This window comes from Orcinus orca, chromosome 7, assembly GCF_937001465.1.
Source record: "Orcinus orca chromosome 7, mOrcOrc1.1, whole genome shotgun sequence".
In the NCBI taxonomy this organism is placed as follows: domain Eukaryota; kingdom Metazoa; phylum Chordata; class Mammalia; order Artiodactyla; family Delphinidae; genus Orcinus; species Orcinus orca.
The window spans coordinates 91198056-91216730 of NC_064565.1; the positions used below are offsets into that span (position 1 = coordinate 91198056).

The 18675-nt window shown below is 39.7% G+C and overlaps 1 protein-coding gene across 3 annotated transcripts in view; it reads left to right on the forward strand.

Annotated features, from left to right (window-relative positions):
* Positions 1-18675, forward strand: part of ADAM23 (ADAM metallopeptidase domain 23) — a 163790-nt gene that overhangs the window by 83770 nt on the left and 61345 nt on the right. For all 3 annotated transcript variants that reach the window (XM_049711923.1, XM_033429210.2, XM_004262805.3), the window contains exons 4-6: positions 2813-2876; positions 14027-14109; positions 15146-15209. In XM_049711923.1, the coding sequence (XP_049567880.1) occupies positions 2813-2876; positions 14027-14109; positions 15146-15209 (211 nt within the window). The remainder of the gene's footprint in view (positions 1-2812; positions 2877-14026; positions 14110-15145; positions 15210-18675) is intronic.

Here is an 18675-nt window from a genome sequence, read left to right on the forward strand (position 1 = left end):
TACTGATTTGCTTAGTTTCAGTTTCAGAGAGTTGCATTCTTCATCCCCACTTCCCAGCACATGGTATGGGCCTGGCGTATAGTGGATGTTGGTAGATGTTTGCTCACTCAGCAAATGTTGATTAAGCATCTGCTATGCACTAGGCGTTATGCCAGGTGCTGGGGACACTGTGATAAGTGAAAGAAACAGTTTTAAGGGAAGAATGGTCAGACAGGAGGGAAGGATTGTGCAAATGGGGATGCGGTGCTATTTATAGGAGGTGGGAGAGTAGAGTGTCTCTGTGAAAGGGAGGATATGGTCTTATGTCTATCTCTGTCATATCTCTGTCCTAGAAAAGTAGCTATTTTTCTTCTTTAAGATTCTCAGGGCTTCCCTGGTGGCGCAGTGGTTAAGAATCCGCCTGCCAATGCAGGGAACACGGGTTCGAGCCCTGGTCCGGGAAGATCCCACATACCGCGGAGCAACTAAGCCCGTGCGCCACAACTACTGAGCCTGTGCTCTAGAGCCCGCGAGCCACAACTACTGAAGCCCGCACACCACAACTACTGAAGCCCAGGTGCCTAGAGCCCGTGCTCCGCAACAAGAGAAACCACTGCAATGAGAAGCCTGCGCACCGCAATGAAGATTAGGCCCCGCTCACCGCAACTAGAGAAAGCCCGCGTGCAGCAATGAAGACCCAACACAGCCAAAAATAAATAAAATAAAATAAATAAGTTAAAAAAAAAAGCTTCTCAAATGCGGGAGATATTAGAAATAGGTACGTCCATGGTGGGGAAAAGGCCCTTGAAAAGATAGAAATACGATAATTTAAGTGACCTTTATCCGTTTGGTAGTTAATGGTTAGAATATTTTTATCTGCTTTTGTAATTACAGACAAAAGTAGGGGTCTAAAATACCTTGTTTTCAACTGTTAGACATGCTCCAGTGATGGTGTGGTTGAGAATTTTGAAAATAATGAATGACCTGTAGAGAGAGGTAATTAAAATGCAGTTAGTGCCACCTCTGTGCCTCTTGGTGTTGTGGAAAGATTCCTCAGAGAAACGCTGCCAACAACAACCCTGTTTATGTACATTCGCAGTGCTGACTTCATTAACTAGAGCTGAAAGAATTTTCTGTATCTTCTCAGGTGTTCTCAAGTATAGAGAGCTAAGAACTCTCATTATTTTTACGATTATTGAGATTTTGAAAAGGGAATGAGTAGACGTACCATAATTAGTTTCAAATGTAGACTCATCAGTAGACACACGTTTGATTAGTCATTTCAGTAGGAAAACCTGTCCAAGGTACAAGCACCTGCTTTATTTCCATGTTGTAAAGGGTGTCCTTCTGCTCACACAGGAAACCAGGCTGGACCAGGCACACACGTGGCTCCCAGTTATTCTGTTGACTGGGTCCAAGCCTCCTCCAGCCCTCCGCACTGGGTCATTTTAGAACCACATCAGGTGCAGTTCTCAAAATGATGTGAAATCATTGGGTCCTCCATCCTTCTGTTAAAGAAGCAGTGTCAAGTTTTCCTAATAAGAAAACCTACTACTCGGCAGAATTATACAAAATAGAATGTCAGAGCAAGAGGGACCTGAGGCATCGTCTGCTCCAACCTTTTTGCAGAAGAGGAAATCTAGGCCTAAATGCAGGGCACACATCACATCCAGCTCATCGTAGAACCTACTGTTGTTCTTCAGTTACCATTAGGGTTAAATGGGTTCTACCTTTATAGTCCTTAGAACAGTGGCTGGGATGTAGTAAGTGTTCAGTCCATGTGAGTGATCTCTTATAATCATTATTTCTAGTGGCAGAGCCCAAACAGGAACCCGGATGCCCTAACAATCCAGAGCTGCCTCAGAGGCACATATTCTTATTTCCCACGTTGTATAGGGAGAAATGTGTTGGGAGAAGCTGAGTTAAAAATAGTGACGGCCACAGTGCCCGTTACTGGGCACATCCTCAGCGCTGAGTTCTCATGTGGATGCTTTCATTTAATCCTCTTGGTGTGTATGAGATTCACACTCTTTGTTGTCTCCATGTGACTCACGTAAAGGCTGAGTTGGGTAACTTGCCCACGGTCACACTACTAACAAGGAACTGGGCTAGGTTTTAAACCCCACTCCGACTTCACAGTCTATATTCTTAACTGTTATTCTTTATTCCAGGAGTTAGCAAACTATGGCCCGTGGGCCAAATCCAGCATTCCTGTTTTTGTACAGACCTCAAGCTAAGAAAGGTTTTTACACTTTCAGATGGTTGAAAAAAATTAAAGAAGAAAAATTTCCTGACTGGTGAAAATTATGTGAAATTCAGATTCAGTGTCCCTAAATGAGGTGTTGTTGGAACACAACCATACTGCCTGTGGCTACTTAGGTGATAATACAGCAGAGTTGAGTAGTTGTTATAGAGACCCTGTGGCTTGAAAAGCCTAAAATATTTTCTATCTGGTCTTTTCTCTGTACTCTTCCTCAACGATTGTTTTGAGATTCCAATTGTTTAGAGCGTAACTGTGGGATTTATAGAGAGCCTGTCTTCTCCCGTTACCTGCCTTTTTGTTTGTTCCATATTAACATATCAATCAAATGACGAATGTGTGTATAAAAGGAGTTCATCTTTAAATTATTTGTATTTTATCTTTTTTAACAGACGGAGGAATGATTTGTTGCTGGATAACATTTGAGACTCTTGATGATAACCTGTTCTGTCCTTACTGTGGACTGGAGTGCTTTGCGGTGTATAAGCTCTCACATCCATTTATTGAGCTGGTTATTTTTAAACCTCCAAGTGTCTTAGATGTGGAAATCACTCTATTTTCTTTCCTTTGTAGTGGTTTGCTGTCTTCTGATTATGTGGAGATTCACTATGAAAATGGGAAACCACAGTACTCTAAGGTATGGTCAATAGCACATGGACATCCTGCAGTATAAATATACTTAATCATAGAAGTGTTCATTGCACACTTCATTGTTTTGTTGTCTATCTCACTAAAATCCTCTGGCCTCTTATACAAGGCTATTATTTTAAAATTTAAAATAAGTTTAGGAGAAATTGATTAAAATTTACAAATGTTTGAGATAACGTTAGAGACTCCAGCCAATAAAGAAACGATCATTGTTTTGGTTATACATACAGTATCTTATGTAAGTGAACGGTATCAAGAGCTCTCCAGTTCCATGGCAGCACTAGGCTCATGGGCAGAGAAATTGAATGATCAGACTGGGTGGGCTATTAGAGTGACTGTTTAGTCCAAGGGACCTTGGTACCCATGAAGGGCAGAGGACAGATGGGGAAAGGAAGATGTCGGGAACATTCTCCCTCTCAATCTTCAAAACAATTCTCTGAGGTGGGTATTATTATTCCTGTTGCTCAAAGGAAGAAATTGAAGTGGAAAGAGGACACATAAGCCTTCTCAGGGCCACCAAGCATTGTAATATAAATGCAGTGGGGTGCTTGATTTCTTTCATTTGGAGGTTCACTGTTCTCTTCCTGGAAGATCAATAAGGAAAAGTGGGTTTAGATGAAAACAAGAGAGAGAGATTACCTGTATGTAAGGAACACAGTTGCTCTCCACCAGTCAGGGTGAAAATCCCTGGAATGGCTGCATCCAGAGACTCTGATTTGTAAGAAGGCCACAGAGTGCCGTTGAGCCTAAGCAGCGTCCATGGGTGCCATGGGAATGGGACACAAACAGGGAAACAAACAAGGGGGGAAACATTACTGGGTTGTTGCATTGATTGCTAATGAGCACTGGCACAAAAGTGGACCTTTCATGTGTGGGTTTGTTGGGTTGTACAGTCTGGTAACCTGGGCTTGTCAGTCTGATAACCTCTTAACAAGTATTTATAGGTGGTATGAACTGAGATTACTGCCATGAGAGGTCATGGCATTTCTCCGGATTTATAACTGTCCAACTAACAGTTGGGACGTTTGTAGTTTGATGTGCGTTCCAAACCTTTGAATTTTATGCCCTAGATTAAGAACTTCCATCTATTATTCTTACTAGTCTGTCGGTTCTCGCCTTAGGCTGCATCTGGGGGGTTGTTGAATCTCCTTAAAAGTTAATGCTGTGGAAAGTGAACAGAAATGCTAAATCAAGCACGGGAACAGTGCTGCCTGGCATTTGTACGAAACAAAGCTTCTGTCAGCTGTGCCAGTGCTGTGAGCACTGCAGATGCTGAATCATGAGTCTGGAGAAGAGAAGATTGCCTGAGACCTTTACAGACTCAGCAAATGAACCACCTTTGCAGGCTGCGGTAACCTGATCCAAACTTCTCACAAGAAGGTTTTTTTTTTTTTTTAAATAAATGAAATAGGTAATTGGCCTTCAGAGGTCATTTGAGGTCCCAAATGGAGGCCTTATCATGAATAAGACACGTCAAATCTTGCATCAGTTGTAACTAAAACTTAAAACAAAGGGTATTTTAACTCTGACAAAAGAGGTGTTCATTGCAGTTTGTTTTTGTATTCATTGCTTTTTTCTTATTTATGACCCATTTTCTCCAAACAGTTTATATACCCAAACTTACTTGCTTTATATGTAATGAATGAATGGTAACAGTCTGTTTTTTATGTGTATGTACTATATAAACACTCTAAAACCTGAGATGATATGGTACACATTATCTTGTGGGAGAATTTTTTAACCTAACAATATTATAAACATTTTAGCATTCATTAAAAATTCTTCTAAACTTTTATTTTTAAAAAGTGTATCATATTGTTTCCAATTCATTTGCTATAATTTGTTTAATCCCATAATGATAGACATTTAGATTGCTTCTACTCTTTCACTGTACAAATAACTTTAAGGAAAGGCCTTCCAGATACATTTTGAACACTTCTTTAATAATTGATTAAGGATTAATTTTGAGAATGGAATTTTCTGGGTTAAAGAGTTGGTATAGGGCTTCCCTGGTGGCTCAGTGGTTGAGAGTCCGCCTGCCGATGCAAGAGATGTGGGTTCGTGCACCGGTCCAGGAGGATCCCGCATGCCGCGGAACAGCTGGGCCCGTGAGCCATGACCGCAGAGCCTGCGTGCCGCAATGGGAGAGGCCACAACAGTGAGAGGCCCGCGTACCGAAAAACAAACAAACAAACAAACAAAAAAAAGAGTTGGTATATTTTTAAGGCTTTTGTTACATATTGAGAGTTTTTTTTTTCTGAAAGTTTGTATAAATTCATGCTTCTACTACCATTACATACACATTTTTAAAAACATGTTTTTAAACTTCACATTGCCTTCCATGTTGTTTAAGAAAATCTTTGTATCAAGTACCAGAAAAGAAAATCAGTATGTAAGAATGGCTAGATTAAATAAACCTGTTTTTACACCCGTGCAACCTTTCTTCCGAAGATCTCAAACTATTTAGACAAAAGTACATGTGCGTGCACATGCACACACACACACACACACACACACACCATTTTTCACATGACTAGGGAGGAACAGAGTCACTAATAGGCTACTTGGCTTTGAAGTGAAATCTGAATGTGGACGTTTAAAATATTCTGGGAATTAGAGTCGAACAAAATGATGAACCACACTTAGGAGGAACCTGTCTAGGTCTTCCCATATCACAGCTATGAAGCCCCTACCTAGTTCCCACTTCTAGTTAAGAAGAGGCTAAAGTCTTAGGCTTTTACTTTTATTGGATGAAAGTGGGCTAAATGGGCTTCTTTCCTTGTGAAGCAAATATAGGAACTGGAGAGATCAGCAGATTAGGTAGGCAGTATAGAATAGGTGCCAGGTATTAGTAAATGCACATGGAAGAACTTTCCTTGTGCACCAACAGAGCGATAGCTTTTTTTTTTTGCGGTACGCCGCCCCCCCCCCCCCCCACGACTACCGTGGCCTCTCCCGCCGCGGAGCACAGGCTCTGGACGCACAGGCCCAGCGGCCATGGCCCACGGGCCCAGCCGCTCCGCGGCACGCGGGATCCTCCCGGACCAGGGCACGAACCCGCGTCCCCCACATCGGCAGGCGGACTCCCAACCACTGCGCCACCAGGGAAGCCCGAGCGATAGCTTTTGTTAGAGTTCCTAACACAGTGCTTTGCACACAGTATGTGACAAAACAACTTTGTTGATTTGTTGGTCAACTTGTTGATGAAACTATTAAAAATAAGTTAATTTTTAGTGTGTCAGTTCTTCTAAAGGAGTTAGGCATCAGTATGATGGTATAATAGTTATTTTCAAATTTAATATATTTCTATTAAATCCCTTTTAGGTGAACCATTAACTTTAAATGCCTACTAATACTTTGGTTTCTCTTCTTATGAAAAGAACTGCCACCTGGCCAACAGTGTAAGACTGAATAGATAGATACAGTACTTCTGTCCCTACTTCCCTTTATTACTCTTCATCCTTATTAAGGGGTGAGGAAATCGTCCTTTCCTAGCTCTATTTTCTCACCCTGGCTTCTTCCTGTCCCCTTGCTCCCTCTTGCCCAGGGAAAGAAGAGCGACTTAACTGGTGGGAAGGAGCTGGGCATGGCTACATAGTCCTTTCCTCCCTTTTTTTGGGTGAGATCCACCTCCCTACAGGAAGGGCACATTTTCTCTACTTGTTCTCAGTTGTGCAGTGGCAGCCCTTGTGGGTGTGGGTGGGTTGGGGGAGGGTGTTGGTGATCCCATGTTGTCTGTGCCTTGGTGGGTAAGTCTGGCTAACTTAGGCGGCAGCATTAGTAGGCCCACTGGATTCTCAGCTGATCCTCTCCTCCAATGTAGCAACACTAAAATTGAAGGTGATATTTTGATCCCTATTTCACCTGTGTCACTCTCTCATTTGATTTTAAACTTGGATGGGTACCACTTCACACCCTCTAGTATGGCTACAACCAAAACCATGGACAATAGCAAGTGCAGACAAGGATCTGGAGAACTGGAGCCCTCATATACTGTTGATGGAAATGGAAAATGGTGGATCTGCTCTGGAAAATAGTTCGGCAGGTCCTCAAGAATTTAAGCATAGAATTATCTTGTGACCCAGCAATTCTACATCTCGGTATATATCCAAGTGAATTGAAAATGTTATGTCCAAGAAAAAATTTGTACATGGATGTTTATAGCAGTGTTATTCGTAATAGCCAAAAAATGGAAACAAACCGAATGTCCATCAGTTGGTGAATAAATAAACAGAACGTGGTATATTATTCAGCTATAAAAAGGAATGAAGTACTGATTGATACATGCTACAACATGGATGAATCTTATAAATATTACGCTAAATGAAAGAAATTAGTTCCAAAGGACCACATATTATGTGGTTCCATTTATTTGAAATGTCCAGAGTAGGGAAATTCATAGAGACTGAAAGTACATTAGTGGTTGCCAGGGGCTGGGGGAGGTTAGGGAGGTATAAGGAGGAATGGGGAATGACTGCTAATGGGCAAAGGATTTCCTTCTGAGGTAATGAAAATATCCTGGAATTAGAAAGTGGTGATTGTTACACTACCCTGTTTTAATATACTAAAAACCACTGAATTATACTCTATAAAAGAGCATCTCAAAATAAAAAACTTCTCAAGTAGGTAATGGGAGTTTATTTACCCATTGTCTCAACAAACATAAATCCTCTGGTCCTTTCAGATTGGTCTTGTCACTTAGGCTCATGAAGAAGCCATTTTTATTTATCTATTAAACAGATATTGATTTCACTCACTCTGATCTAGTCGCTGATCTAGGAGCTGGATGTGCATTAGTGAACCAAGCAGACAAAAATCCCTGTCCTTGTGGGTTCTATATTCTATTCTCGCCTTTGTTCTTTTGTCATTTTAATCACGTCGCCCTCCTAGAATGTTTTTTATGCTTTCCTTATCAAATCATTGCCATGGTTCAGCTCAAGCTCACTTCGTCCATGAAGGCTTCTTGGCAGGGACTGTTGTCAGAGGGAATGGGCTTCTGTGGGCAAGGCTCCTGACTGGGAGGCTAAAAAAATTCCCCAGGAAATCAAGAGAGCAGACCACACTGGCTCCTCACAAAGCTATTTTAAATTTGAATAGTGTGATTTGTGTGAACTATTAAAAATGTATGTAGCATTAAAATATATATAGTACAGACAAACTTCTCATACCTGAACATGTTTTTCCCCTTGAGTTTAATGAAGGTAAATAATTAAACAGGTATTGAGTTCTCAAGTTGTCCAATTCTCTGAAATGTTTTTTGTATCCTTTTTCTGTAGTATTCAAATTCAGGTACATGTGTCCCATTATCGATTTTTTTTTTTTTTTTTTTTTGCGGTACGCGGGCCTCTCACTGCTGTGGCCTCTCCCGTTGCGGAGCACAGGCTCCGAACGCGCAGGCTCAGCGGCCATGGCTCACGGGCCCAGCCGCTCCGCGGCATGTGGGATCTTCCCAGACCGGGGCTCGAACCCGTGTCCCCTGCATCGGCAGGCGGACTCTCAACCACTGTGCCACCAGGGAAGCACCCCATTATAGTTTTTTAAAAAATTTATTTTTAGCTGTGCTGGGTCTTTGTTGATGCACGTGGGCTTTCTCTAGTTGTGCTGAGCGGGGGCTACTCTTCGTTGCAGTGCACAGACTTCTCATTACAGTGGCTTCTCTTATTGTGGAGCGCGGGCTCTAGGCACGTGGGCTTCAGTAGTTGTGGCACATGGGCTCAGTAGTTGTGGCTCGCGGGCTCTCGAGCACAGGCTCAGTAGTTGTGGTGCACGGGCTTAGTTGCTCCGCGGCATGTGGGCTCTTCCTGGACCAGGGCTTGAACCCGTGTCCCCTGCATTGGCAGGTGGATTCTTAACCACTGTGCCACCAAGGAAGCCCATAGATTTTTAAAAACATTTCTTTTTTTGCAACCAGCCCAATGATTTATTAAATAGATTGATATATCATGCTGGTTGACAAGTTTGAAGTATTTAAAAATATGCATATAGAATAATCACTTGAGTATAGTGTCAGAGTTTTTAATTACCATATTCAGAACCTGGAATATCATAATATACACATTTGTGAGATGTGGCCTGTGGAGTTTCTTTTCAAATGTTTATCCAGGTGTACAGGAGTTGATTGAAAACATCAGTGCCTGGTCACCATGAATGCCCAGGTTTATGAGGGTTTCTTAAGCAATGAAGATAATAAGAATTGGCTGATTGAACTTTACTGAAGCAGATGAGATAATTAAACAGACACAAAGGTGGGACAATTTTAAAATAAATTATATTGAAACGATAGATTCTGTTTCCAATAGGTTCTATTTAAAATGAGTAAAATCAAAGGGGAAGGTGGAGGAGTATGGGGTTAAAATATACACAGTACTATATATAAAATACATAACCAACAAGGACCTACTGTATTATAGCACAAGGAACTATACTCAATATCTTGTAATAACCTATAATGTAAAAGAATCTAAAAAAGAATATAGATAGATAAACTGAATCACTTTGCTGTATACCTGAAACTAACACAACATTGTAAGTCAACTATATTCCAATTTTAAAAGAAGAACAAAAAAAAGTGAAAAAAATAAAGTGAGTAGAATCAAATCATTTCTGTCATTCAGTCAATAATACCAGGGAGCCAAATCTTTTTTTCCCTCACGAAGTTATCACTAGACTCACAGAGCTGTTACTCATCTGATTAGGAAATGTGTTAAAGGGTGCACACGACTTCGGTGTTTCATTACTTGCGGGAGTTGCCTGATGGTTTCCAATGGGGTTGTTTGAGCATTACCTGGCTTGTGGGATCTTATGTGGAAGTGGTGGGCTGAGAAAGTTGGGGAGAACACTTGCTAGGATTTTTAAGTTCCTTTGACTACCCAGTAATCTTCATTTATTAGATGTTCCATTTTTGTTGACTATAAGTAACTGACTGACAGTTTTTAATCTGAAAACGCTGATGCCCATGGAGGCACACATAGACTTGTGTCATGTGCTGAGTGAGCCCTTTGTGGTTCTCCTGTCTGCCGTTTGCCTAGTCACAGATCTGTGATCCGCTCATAAGTGGTGATCTCGAAGGGTCTGGCCAGCACTCTTGAACTGTCTGAGGCCTTCCTGATTGGAGAAAGAAACACTGGAGCCTGAAGTTGTGGGATGTAGTTTGGCTTTTTGCTGTCTTTGGCAGAGCCTTTTAGCACTTTGTGAGTGTCTTCCTATTTGTGCATAGAGATAGCAGTTACAGTGAGACAGTGAGTGTTCCAGATAGCTAGCTCCTTGGGTGGAGACACCCCCAGAGATGACTACTCAGTGTCTTCGTTAACGAGGCCCTCTGCAAGGGGCCCTTCTGCAGTGACCCGCTCCTGTCATCCTGATATCCAAGAGGGAATACGTCTTCTTAACGGGGATTTATTTAATATGAAATACCCGAAGATGTTACTTTGTAGTGGTGTTAACAAAATGCTGCATAATCCGGAGAGTTGCCAAACAGTATTTTTCTGGTAATGCTTTCTCAAACACTTGGTATAAATTTAGCAATAAGAAACTCAGAAAATCCTCTAATGCTACTAATACTAACACTAAATTAGAACTGCCAAATTGCTTATAGTGCTTAATATAATCCCACAATTTAGATACTAAAGCTTTCTTATGATAAACATCAGGGATTGGATGTTACCACAAATATCATTTAAAGTCGAGAAAATATGGTGATCCACAACCAGATATACAGTGAACCAAACAGTTCCCTTCAGATAATATTCTGCCTTAACTCAAACAGGTACCAATGACCTTTATACTGAGAGAGCATCAACCTTCAGCAAGTGAATGAAACTGAAATGTAGGAAAGGACTTGGAAATATTTTCTGGGGGGAAAAAGATTGTTTGTAGGAAAATCTAAAAAACAGAGCTCTTCTTAGAAAGGTCAAATAAATATGACAGTGTTTGCTGTGTACTTCTAACAATCTCCTGACCTAAGATAGCCTTTTGGTGTGACACAAAGTGCTAAATAACTGGTTTGATGGAATTTACAGTTACCTATGGTTGTTTTTAGAATCATGGGAAGAGTCTGAAATTTAATTGCCAAGTATTGACCTGGATTCTCAAATTACTGAAATGTGTGATACCATTTGTGCTTATAAGTTCCAGAGTTGAAAATGCAGATAGAACTTGGCATATTATATAGAAGTCATTACTTATATACGGAGTTGGTCTTTGAGAACGGAAAAGCAATCCTTTACAAAATAGTAAAAATATTAGCATACCAATTTTAGAAACCAACATTGAAAGTGTGTATTATAGTTACTAAAAGGAAACAAACTGAGTTGGTTGGGGAGTGGTGATTTGATGTGTGGGTGAACCCCTTTAGGCACTTAAGTAGCCTCTGAGGCTATTGTAATACACTTTAATAAGTAGTGATCAAGATAAATGTAAATCATTAATAAAAAGTCAAAGTCAGTATTCTCTTTAAGGAATTTGTGATTAACATATACACACTACTGTATATAAAATAGGTAACCAACAAGGACCTGCTGTATAGCACAGGGAACTATATTCAATATTTTGTAATTACCTATATGGGAAAAGAATCTGAAAAAAATGAGATATATATGTATGTATAACTGAATCCCTTTGCGATACACCTGAAACTAACACAACATTGTAAATCAACTATACTTCAATATAAAATAAATAAATAAATAAAACAAATAGGAAGCTTCTGGTTAGGCAATGTGGATTCAGTGCTTATATTTATCTCAATTTCCTGATAATAAGCCACTCAAATAACAGTTAAGGAATTTTAAAAAGGGTGTAAACAAGGATAAAGACAAGAGAAGAGATGACATCTGATCAGAGGTGTCCGTAAAATTGTAGGTGATAGAAAGCAGATGGATGAGGGTTTTTTCTTGCTTTGCTAAGTTCCACTGGGACAAAACCAAGCAGAACAAAGCCAGCTTGTGTCTCTGCACCCAGAAAGCCCCAGGAATTGAAGGTGCCAGAAAACAGAAAGATTGGTTGAAAGTCTACATAGAGAAGGTACTAAATTCCTGATCTTCTCCTTACCCCGGATAGACAGGCAGCCATTCCTTCTCTACTCTGGTAGAAGAGCTCAGCTTGTAGAGAAAAATGGAAAGGAGGGGGGTGATCAGAGAAATAATAGAAGTTTCCCAGAACTGAAGTGCATGCATTTTCCTTTTTTAAATATTTTAATGGATATATTATTTATTACTTGCACTGCCACAGGCTCAAATATGTTTCATGAGGAGTCTGAGTTGGTTTTTTTAAAATTTTTATTTTATATTGGACTATAGTTGATTTACAATGTTGTGTTACTTTCCGGTGTACAGCAAAGTGATTCAGTTACATATATTATACATATATCCGTTCTTTTTCAGATTCTTTTCCCATATAGATGATTACAGAATATTGGGTAGAGTGCATTTTCTTGATTCAAAGGTGCCACAGAGTGCCCAGTGCAATCAGTAAGCAAAGTCCCCACTGAGGCACATCCTGAGATTTTGTGAAAATGGGTGTGAATAGAATTTCCTACAGTCTTCTTGAAAGGGGAAAAATAGATTGTATAGACAGCGTCAACAATTAGAATAATTTCCAGTTCTCAACAGCAACATTAGAAGCTTGAAGACTGTGCACAATTCCTTTGAAATGCTGAGAGAAAATAATTGTCTATCTAGAATTCTCTACCCACCCACAAGATCAATCTAGGGTGAAGATAGAAAAAGGGGTTTTCAAACATGCAAATTCTCATCAAATTTATCTTCTACAAACACTTTTTCAACAAATTACCAGGGGATGTATACCTCCAGGAAAGGGGACCATGAATGGAGAAGACATGGGATCTAGGATTCAATACAGAAAGGGGACAAAGGAGTTCCCAGGATGATGCTACAGACAAGTCCTGTAAAGCAGCTGTGCGTCAGGCCCAGCAGGAGCGTGAAGCAAGAGGGGTGTCTCCAGGAACAAAACGATGTGATAAATTACCTGATGTGCTTGACCATACTAGAAGAGTTACAGATAATGTTTTAGATAATAGGGTCTATGTACGTGCTAAATACATGGAAAACCAAAGAAGAAAATAAAAGTTCTCGAAAAAATTTAAAATGGAGCAGAAAAGACAATGTAGAGTGGCAGTTGTGGCACAGCTATGAACAATATGTGCATAGTCATAACACAAACACTAAATATCAATTTGACCAAAAGTCTGTGATGTGTGTTGGAATGTATGGGGGGCGAGAGGGGATTTCAAGATTCTATATTAGGAAGGTAATTTCTAAAGTGAAATAAATCAGGACATAACAGTATAAATATTCCATTCAGAAATACATCGGTGGGCTTCCCTGGTGGCGCAGTGGTTGAGAGTCCGCCTGCCGATGCAGGGGACACGGGTTCGTGTCTCGGTCTGGGAGGATCCCACATGCCGCGGAGCGGCTGGGCCCGTGAGCCATGGCCGCTGAGCCTGTGCATCCGGAGCCTGTGTTCACAACGGGAGAGGCCACAACAGTGAGAGGCCCGCGTACCACAAAAAAAAAAAAAAAAAAAAAAAAAAAAAAAAAAAGAAATACATTGGTAAACAACAGAAGAAACAGCTAAAAGTGTTAAAAATGTGTCGGTGGTGAGGGAAAGCGACAGGAAACTGCTGTGTTTTTTAAAACAGTCCTCGCAGTTACTATTTGCCTTTGAAAACTAAGTTCGTATATTATTTCTAAAAAAATTAAAAAAACTGATTTTAAAGGGTAAGAAAGCAAATCCCCAAGCTTTGTGTAGTTTTCCATAAAAAAATGATTCTAAACAGCACCTTTGGGGGCCTCTCCTCAGTGATGTAGAAGACCTTATTCCCTAACAATATCTGGTAAGTGTCTACTCCCTCACATGCTTAGGAAAGGTATATAAGTTGTTCCAGTTGCATTGGTGTCCTATTCCTCTGTTAAAGGCTTTTCTCCTTCGTTACATTGAATATACACCTGCTTCTTATAGAAAAGTTGAAAAATTGCCTAGTGCTCTTTGAGATTTCCTATCAAACAGGAGGAGTTTCTAGGATCATCCTTGCCTTTCTTTTTGCTTTACAGAATCATCCCAAAGAGTGAATCGTGATGGAGAAAGCATAATTTGTCAATGAAATCTTCTTCTGCATTGCAGGGTGGAGAGCACTGTTATTACCATGGAAACATCAGAGGTATCAAGGACTCCAGGGTGGCTCTGTCGACCTGCAATGGACTTCAGTATGTGGGACTGTCATTGGGAGAATGAACTTGGTTTCACCCATTCACCCTTTCCATCTTGTCTTTCATAGTTATTTTAGTGACTCTTCTGTACCAGTCCTGGGTTAGAGAGTGGATGTGGAGTCATGAACAAGGAGGGCAAAGTCCCTGCTCTCTTAACACATAGAGTTTGCCGGTGATTTAGAGATTAAACAAATGATTGTACAGATTATTATTTAATTGCCATTTTGGTGGGTACTGTGAAGGGGAAGGACAGGGACTTTTGGGATGACCGACCCTAGTCCAGAAAGGTTTCCCAGAGGTATCCCCCAGAGGAACTATCACTCAACATAACCTAAGGATAAGCAGGAGGTGGGCAGGCAAGGGTGGGGTTCGAAAGAGAGGAGCCCATGCTTCGGCTTTCAGGAAGGCTCTTAAAAAACATCTGTAGATGCCTTTTAGACTTGAATACAGTAACACTTCATGTAAAGGTCTTTTGTGGCCATGTGATGAAAGGGATCTTGAAAATCCTATCTCCACACTTTATAAAAAATCCTGTCTCTTAAATGCGATTTTCAACACAGAGTCTTAATGGAAATTCGCAACTTGCAAGCGTAAAGATACTTCTGTTTGCCTCTTCAGAATCAGGTGGTTTTAGCTTTTTCTTATACAGGAAGAACCTGTCTGTTTTCTCACAGATGATATTGGATTTGCATAACAAATTTGTGCTAGTTGTACATGGTTCTGTAATAATAACTTGAGATACTGGAACAGCATGAATAGTTCTATCCCAGTTTAATCTTCTTATCTGTCCATTTAATTTCAAAACTAATTATGCCAGGTATAACGTGTATGCTCTTGGTGTACACTTTTTACACTCTCTGTAGCCTATACGCTGTCTAGTGCAGTGGTGGGACCACAGTGTGATTCCATGCAGGTATGTGAATTTGATTTGGGACAGTATAAAGGTATTTATTCAGAAACACTCTTTATCTTTAAAGACATACTATGTTTGCTATATTTGTTAACTCTCTTCTCCTGTGGTTTCTTTTCACAGTGGTATGTTTGAAGATGATACCTCTGTGTATATGATAGAACCACTGGAGCTGGTTCATGATGAGGTGAGTCTGACTGTGACATCAGTTTCCTTATGGTTTCCTTTTCCTTACTTTTCCAGCATCTTTGTTTTTGAGCAATAAAGAGACAATCTGGTAGATTTCAAAGTGCATTTATCTATAGCACCTTATTTCACACTTGGACTGATACCATGAGTTTTGAAGCTTAAGTTACACATCCCAGGTCACATACCAGTAAGGCATGGTAAGAGGCATCAAACCTAGGTTTTCTAAAGCTAAGACCAGTTCTTTCCAGTCTACTGAAAGCAGAGAGGATGCTCTATTTTGTACTGACCACCTTGTTTTCCTTTAAGCTAGCTTTTATTCTCACGGTCTTTAGATAATTGTATGACTGTAAGCAAGTACATAACTTTTGTGAGTCTAAGAATCTTCAGTGGGGAAATCTGTGGGGTGAACTATGATTATATTATACAATATTTAGTTTTCTTTTGAGATAGGGGAGAAAATAATGTTAGGAGTCATGTATAGGCCAGCAACGTAGATAAGAAATCAAGAAGGCATTATGCTGAGTGAAATAAATCAGCCAGGGAAAAACAAATATTGTATAATTTCACTCACGTGTAGAATCTAAAAAAACTGAACTCATGTAAACAGAGAATAGATTACTGGTTACCAGAGGCCAGTGGGGGAAATGACTGAAGGTGGTCAAAAGGTACAAACTTCCAGTTATGAGATAAATTCTGGGGATGTAATGTACAACATGTAACTATCGTTAACAATACAGTATTGTATATTTGAAAGCTGCTAAGAGAATAGATTTTAAAAGTTCTCATCACAAGTAAAAAATGTGTAACTATGTGAGGTGATGGATGTTAGCTTATTGTTAACTTATTGTGGTGATTATTGTGTAATATATACATATATCAAATCATTATGTTGTACACGTGAAACGTATCCAATGCTATATTTCAATAAGATCTCAATAAAACTGGAAAAAAGTAAATCATGTACTCTAACCATGTTGCTCACTAATAGAAGGCAACCAAATTTAATATTTAATACATATATTAAAAAAATATTGTAATGAAGGCTTTCTACATACTGGGTAGTGTTTTAGGTGCTGGGGATACAGTGGTGAACAAAATAGACCCAGAGCCTGAGCCTAGTAGGGCTTGTTATCTACAGGGGCAGAGACAGGAATAAATAGGTGAATAAGTAATTGCAGATGGTATGTTATATAGTGCATGCTAAGGAGAAAAAATGAAGCCAGGAAAGTGGAGAGGAGAGTTAAAATTTATATTTTAACACACAGTAAGGTGGTGAGTTTTGAATGAAGACCCTCAAAAAATTAGGGGGCTGGAAAAACATTGCAGGAGAAGAACAAATGCCAAGGCCCTGAGGCAGGAGTATTCCCAGTGTGTTCTAGGAACTGTGAGGAACCCAACTAGGTTGGAGAGGAGCAGACGGGAGAATGGTAGGAGGTGAAGGCACTAAGATGTAACAGTAGGGGAGTCACATCAGTGAAAAGAACTGCTAATGGGAAAAGAATATTTTGAAAGTGATAGAGTCAGGATATTGCAATCATTGATGGGGAGCAGAAAATGTTTGTTTTTTTTTTTTGTGGTACGCGGGCCTCTCACCGTTGTGGCCCGGAGCACAGGCTCCAGACGTGCAGGCTCAGCGGCCATGGCTCATGGGCCCAGCCGCTCCGCGGCATGTGGGATCTTCCTGGACCGGGGCACGAACCCGTGTCCCCTGCATCGGCAGGCGGACTCTCAACCACTGCGCCACCAGGGAAGCCCTTGTTTTTTTTTTTAATCTTTAGAGATTTCAAATGTGGACAAAATAATTTTGAGACAGGAAATAGTCATTCAGGCTATTGACAAGAACAGTTGACAAACGTTTATTTTCTTTATGTTGCTGTGCATGTGTGAATATGGGGTAATTTCAAATTTGAGGCAGGAAAGTCATTAAGTTTTAAATGTTTTATGTTTGAATAAACCAGTATTATTTTTCAACTAGTAATTATAAAAATTACCAGATAATGAAGGCCATCCCACCTAGATAAAGACATTTTGATTAAGTAAAATATTTTTCCCCTACTCCAATTGTAGGTAGATAACCTGTACACAGCAAAATTATTTGACTCATCAAGCAAAAAATTGACTTTGATTTCTGGCATTGATTAATGACCCTGTGACTCTAAAACAAAACAAAGCAAAACAAAAACAAAAACAAAGAACAAAACAAAAAACCCAAAATAGCAACTCCCTAAGCCTTGAGTTTTTAAATAGGTAAAATGAGATACTTTTTCATTACATCCCTAGTAGGGCAATTTTACACATTTGATGAATTAATAAATATATGTGACTATGTCTATTAAACTCTTCAAGAGATTTATAAACTGTTACTCTCATAATGTTTAAAGCATTGCTTTTGCATTGTTAAACCCATAATCATATTCTTTAGGAGCTGATTGTTATATACTTCATGACTTTTCTTTTTTGCCTTCCTTTTTTACTGCCTGCCTTTCATTCATGATGTAATGATTACATAATCATGTAATGATTTATCCTCATTTTCATGATGGGTAGAGGGAAAGGAGCACTGCTTGAAACTTTAAATTAGTCAGTTTTTAAAATTATGTTGCTAGTTGTGAGTTTCATCACTCTATGTATCTTTCTTTTCACTGATACCAGAATTAAGAGTTTAGTCTACTTGAATTTAGATTTTTTTTAAAAATACAGTCCATTAAAAAACAAAACTTTTATTTATTTATTTAGACCGTGTTGGGTCTTCGTTGCCGCACGTGGGTTTTCTCTAGTTGCGGCGAGCGGGGGCTACTCTTCGTTTTGGTGCGCGGGCTTCTCCTTGTGGTGGCTTCTCTTGTTGCGGAGCACGGGCTCCAGGTGCATGGGCTTCAGTAGTTGTGGCACACGGGGTTAGTTGCTCTACGGCATGTGGAATCTTCCCGGTCCAGGGCTCGAACCTGTGTCTCCTGCATTGGCAGACGGATTCTTAACCACTGTGTCACCAGGGAAGTCTGAATTTAGATGTTTGATGTTTAGTTTATTATTATTATTAATTTTAGTATGCTTTATAATAAGTCCAGTAATATGGATCAAGTATTTATAGTAAGAATTCATGTTATTTCTCAAGTGATAAAGAGGAAAACTTTTCATTATTGTAAGTCTTTCATGTAATCTATTAAGAACACTTTTAAAAATAACTTTTCTGATTATAAAACACTGTAAGGAATTTGGAAAAGCAAATTAAGCAAATACTTAACCAAATAGTAATTATCCATTATCCCATCCCCCAGAGATAACTTCTCCTCACCTTTCAGTGTACATTCTTCCAGTTTTTCAATGTTATGTTCCCATACTTTCAAAAATAAATTAGATCATTATTTTGTAATATAATTTTAACTCAACAATGTATCTCTCTGAGCCTCAATATTTTAATTTGTAAAATGGGGTTAAAATATGCACTGTATGGAGTTCTCGTGAGG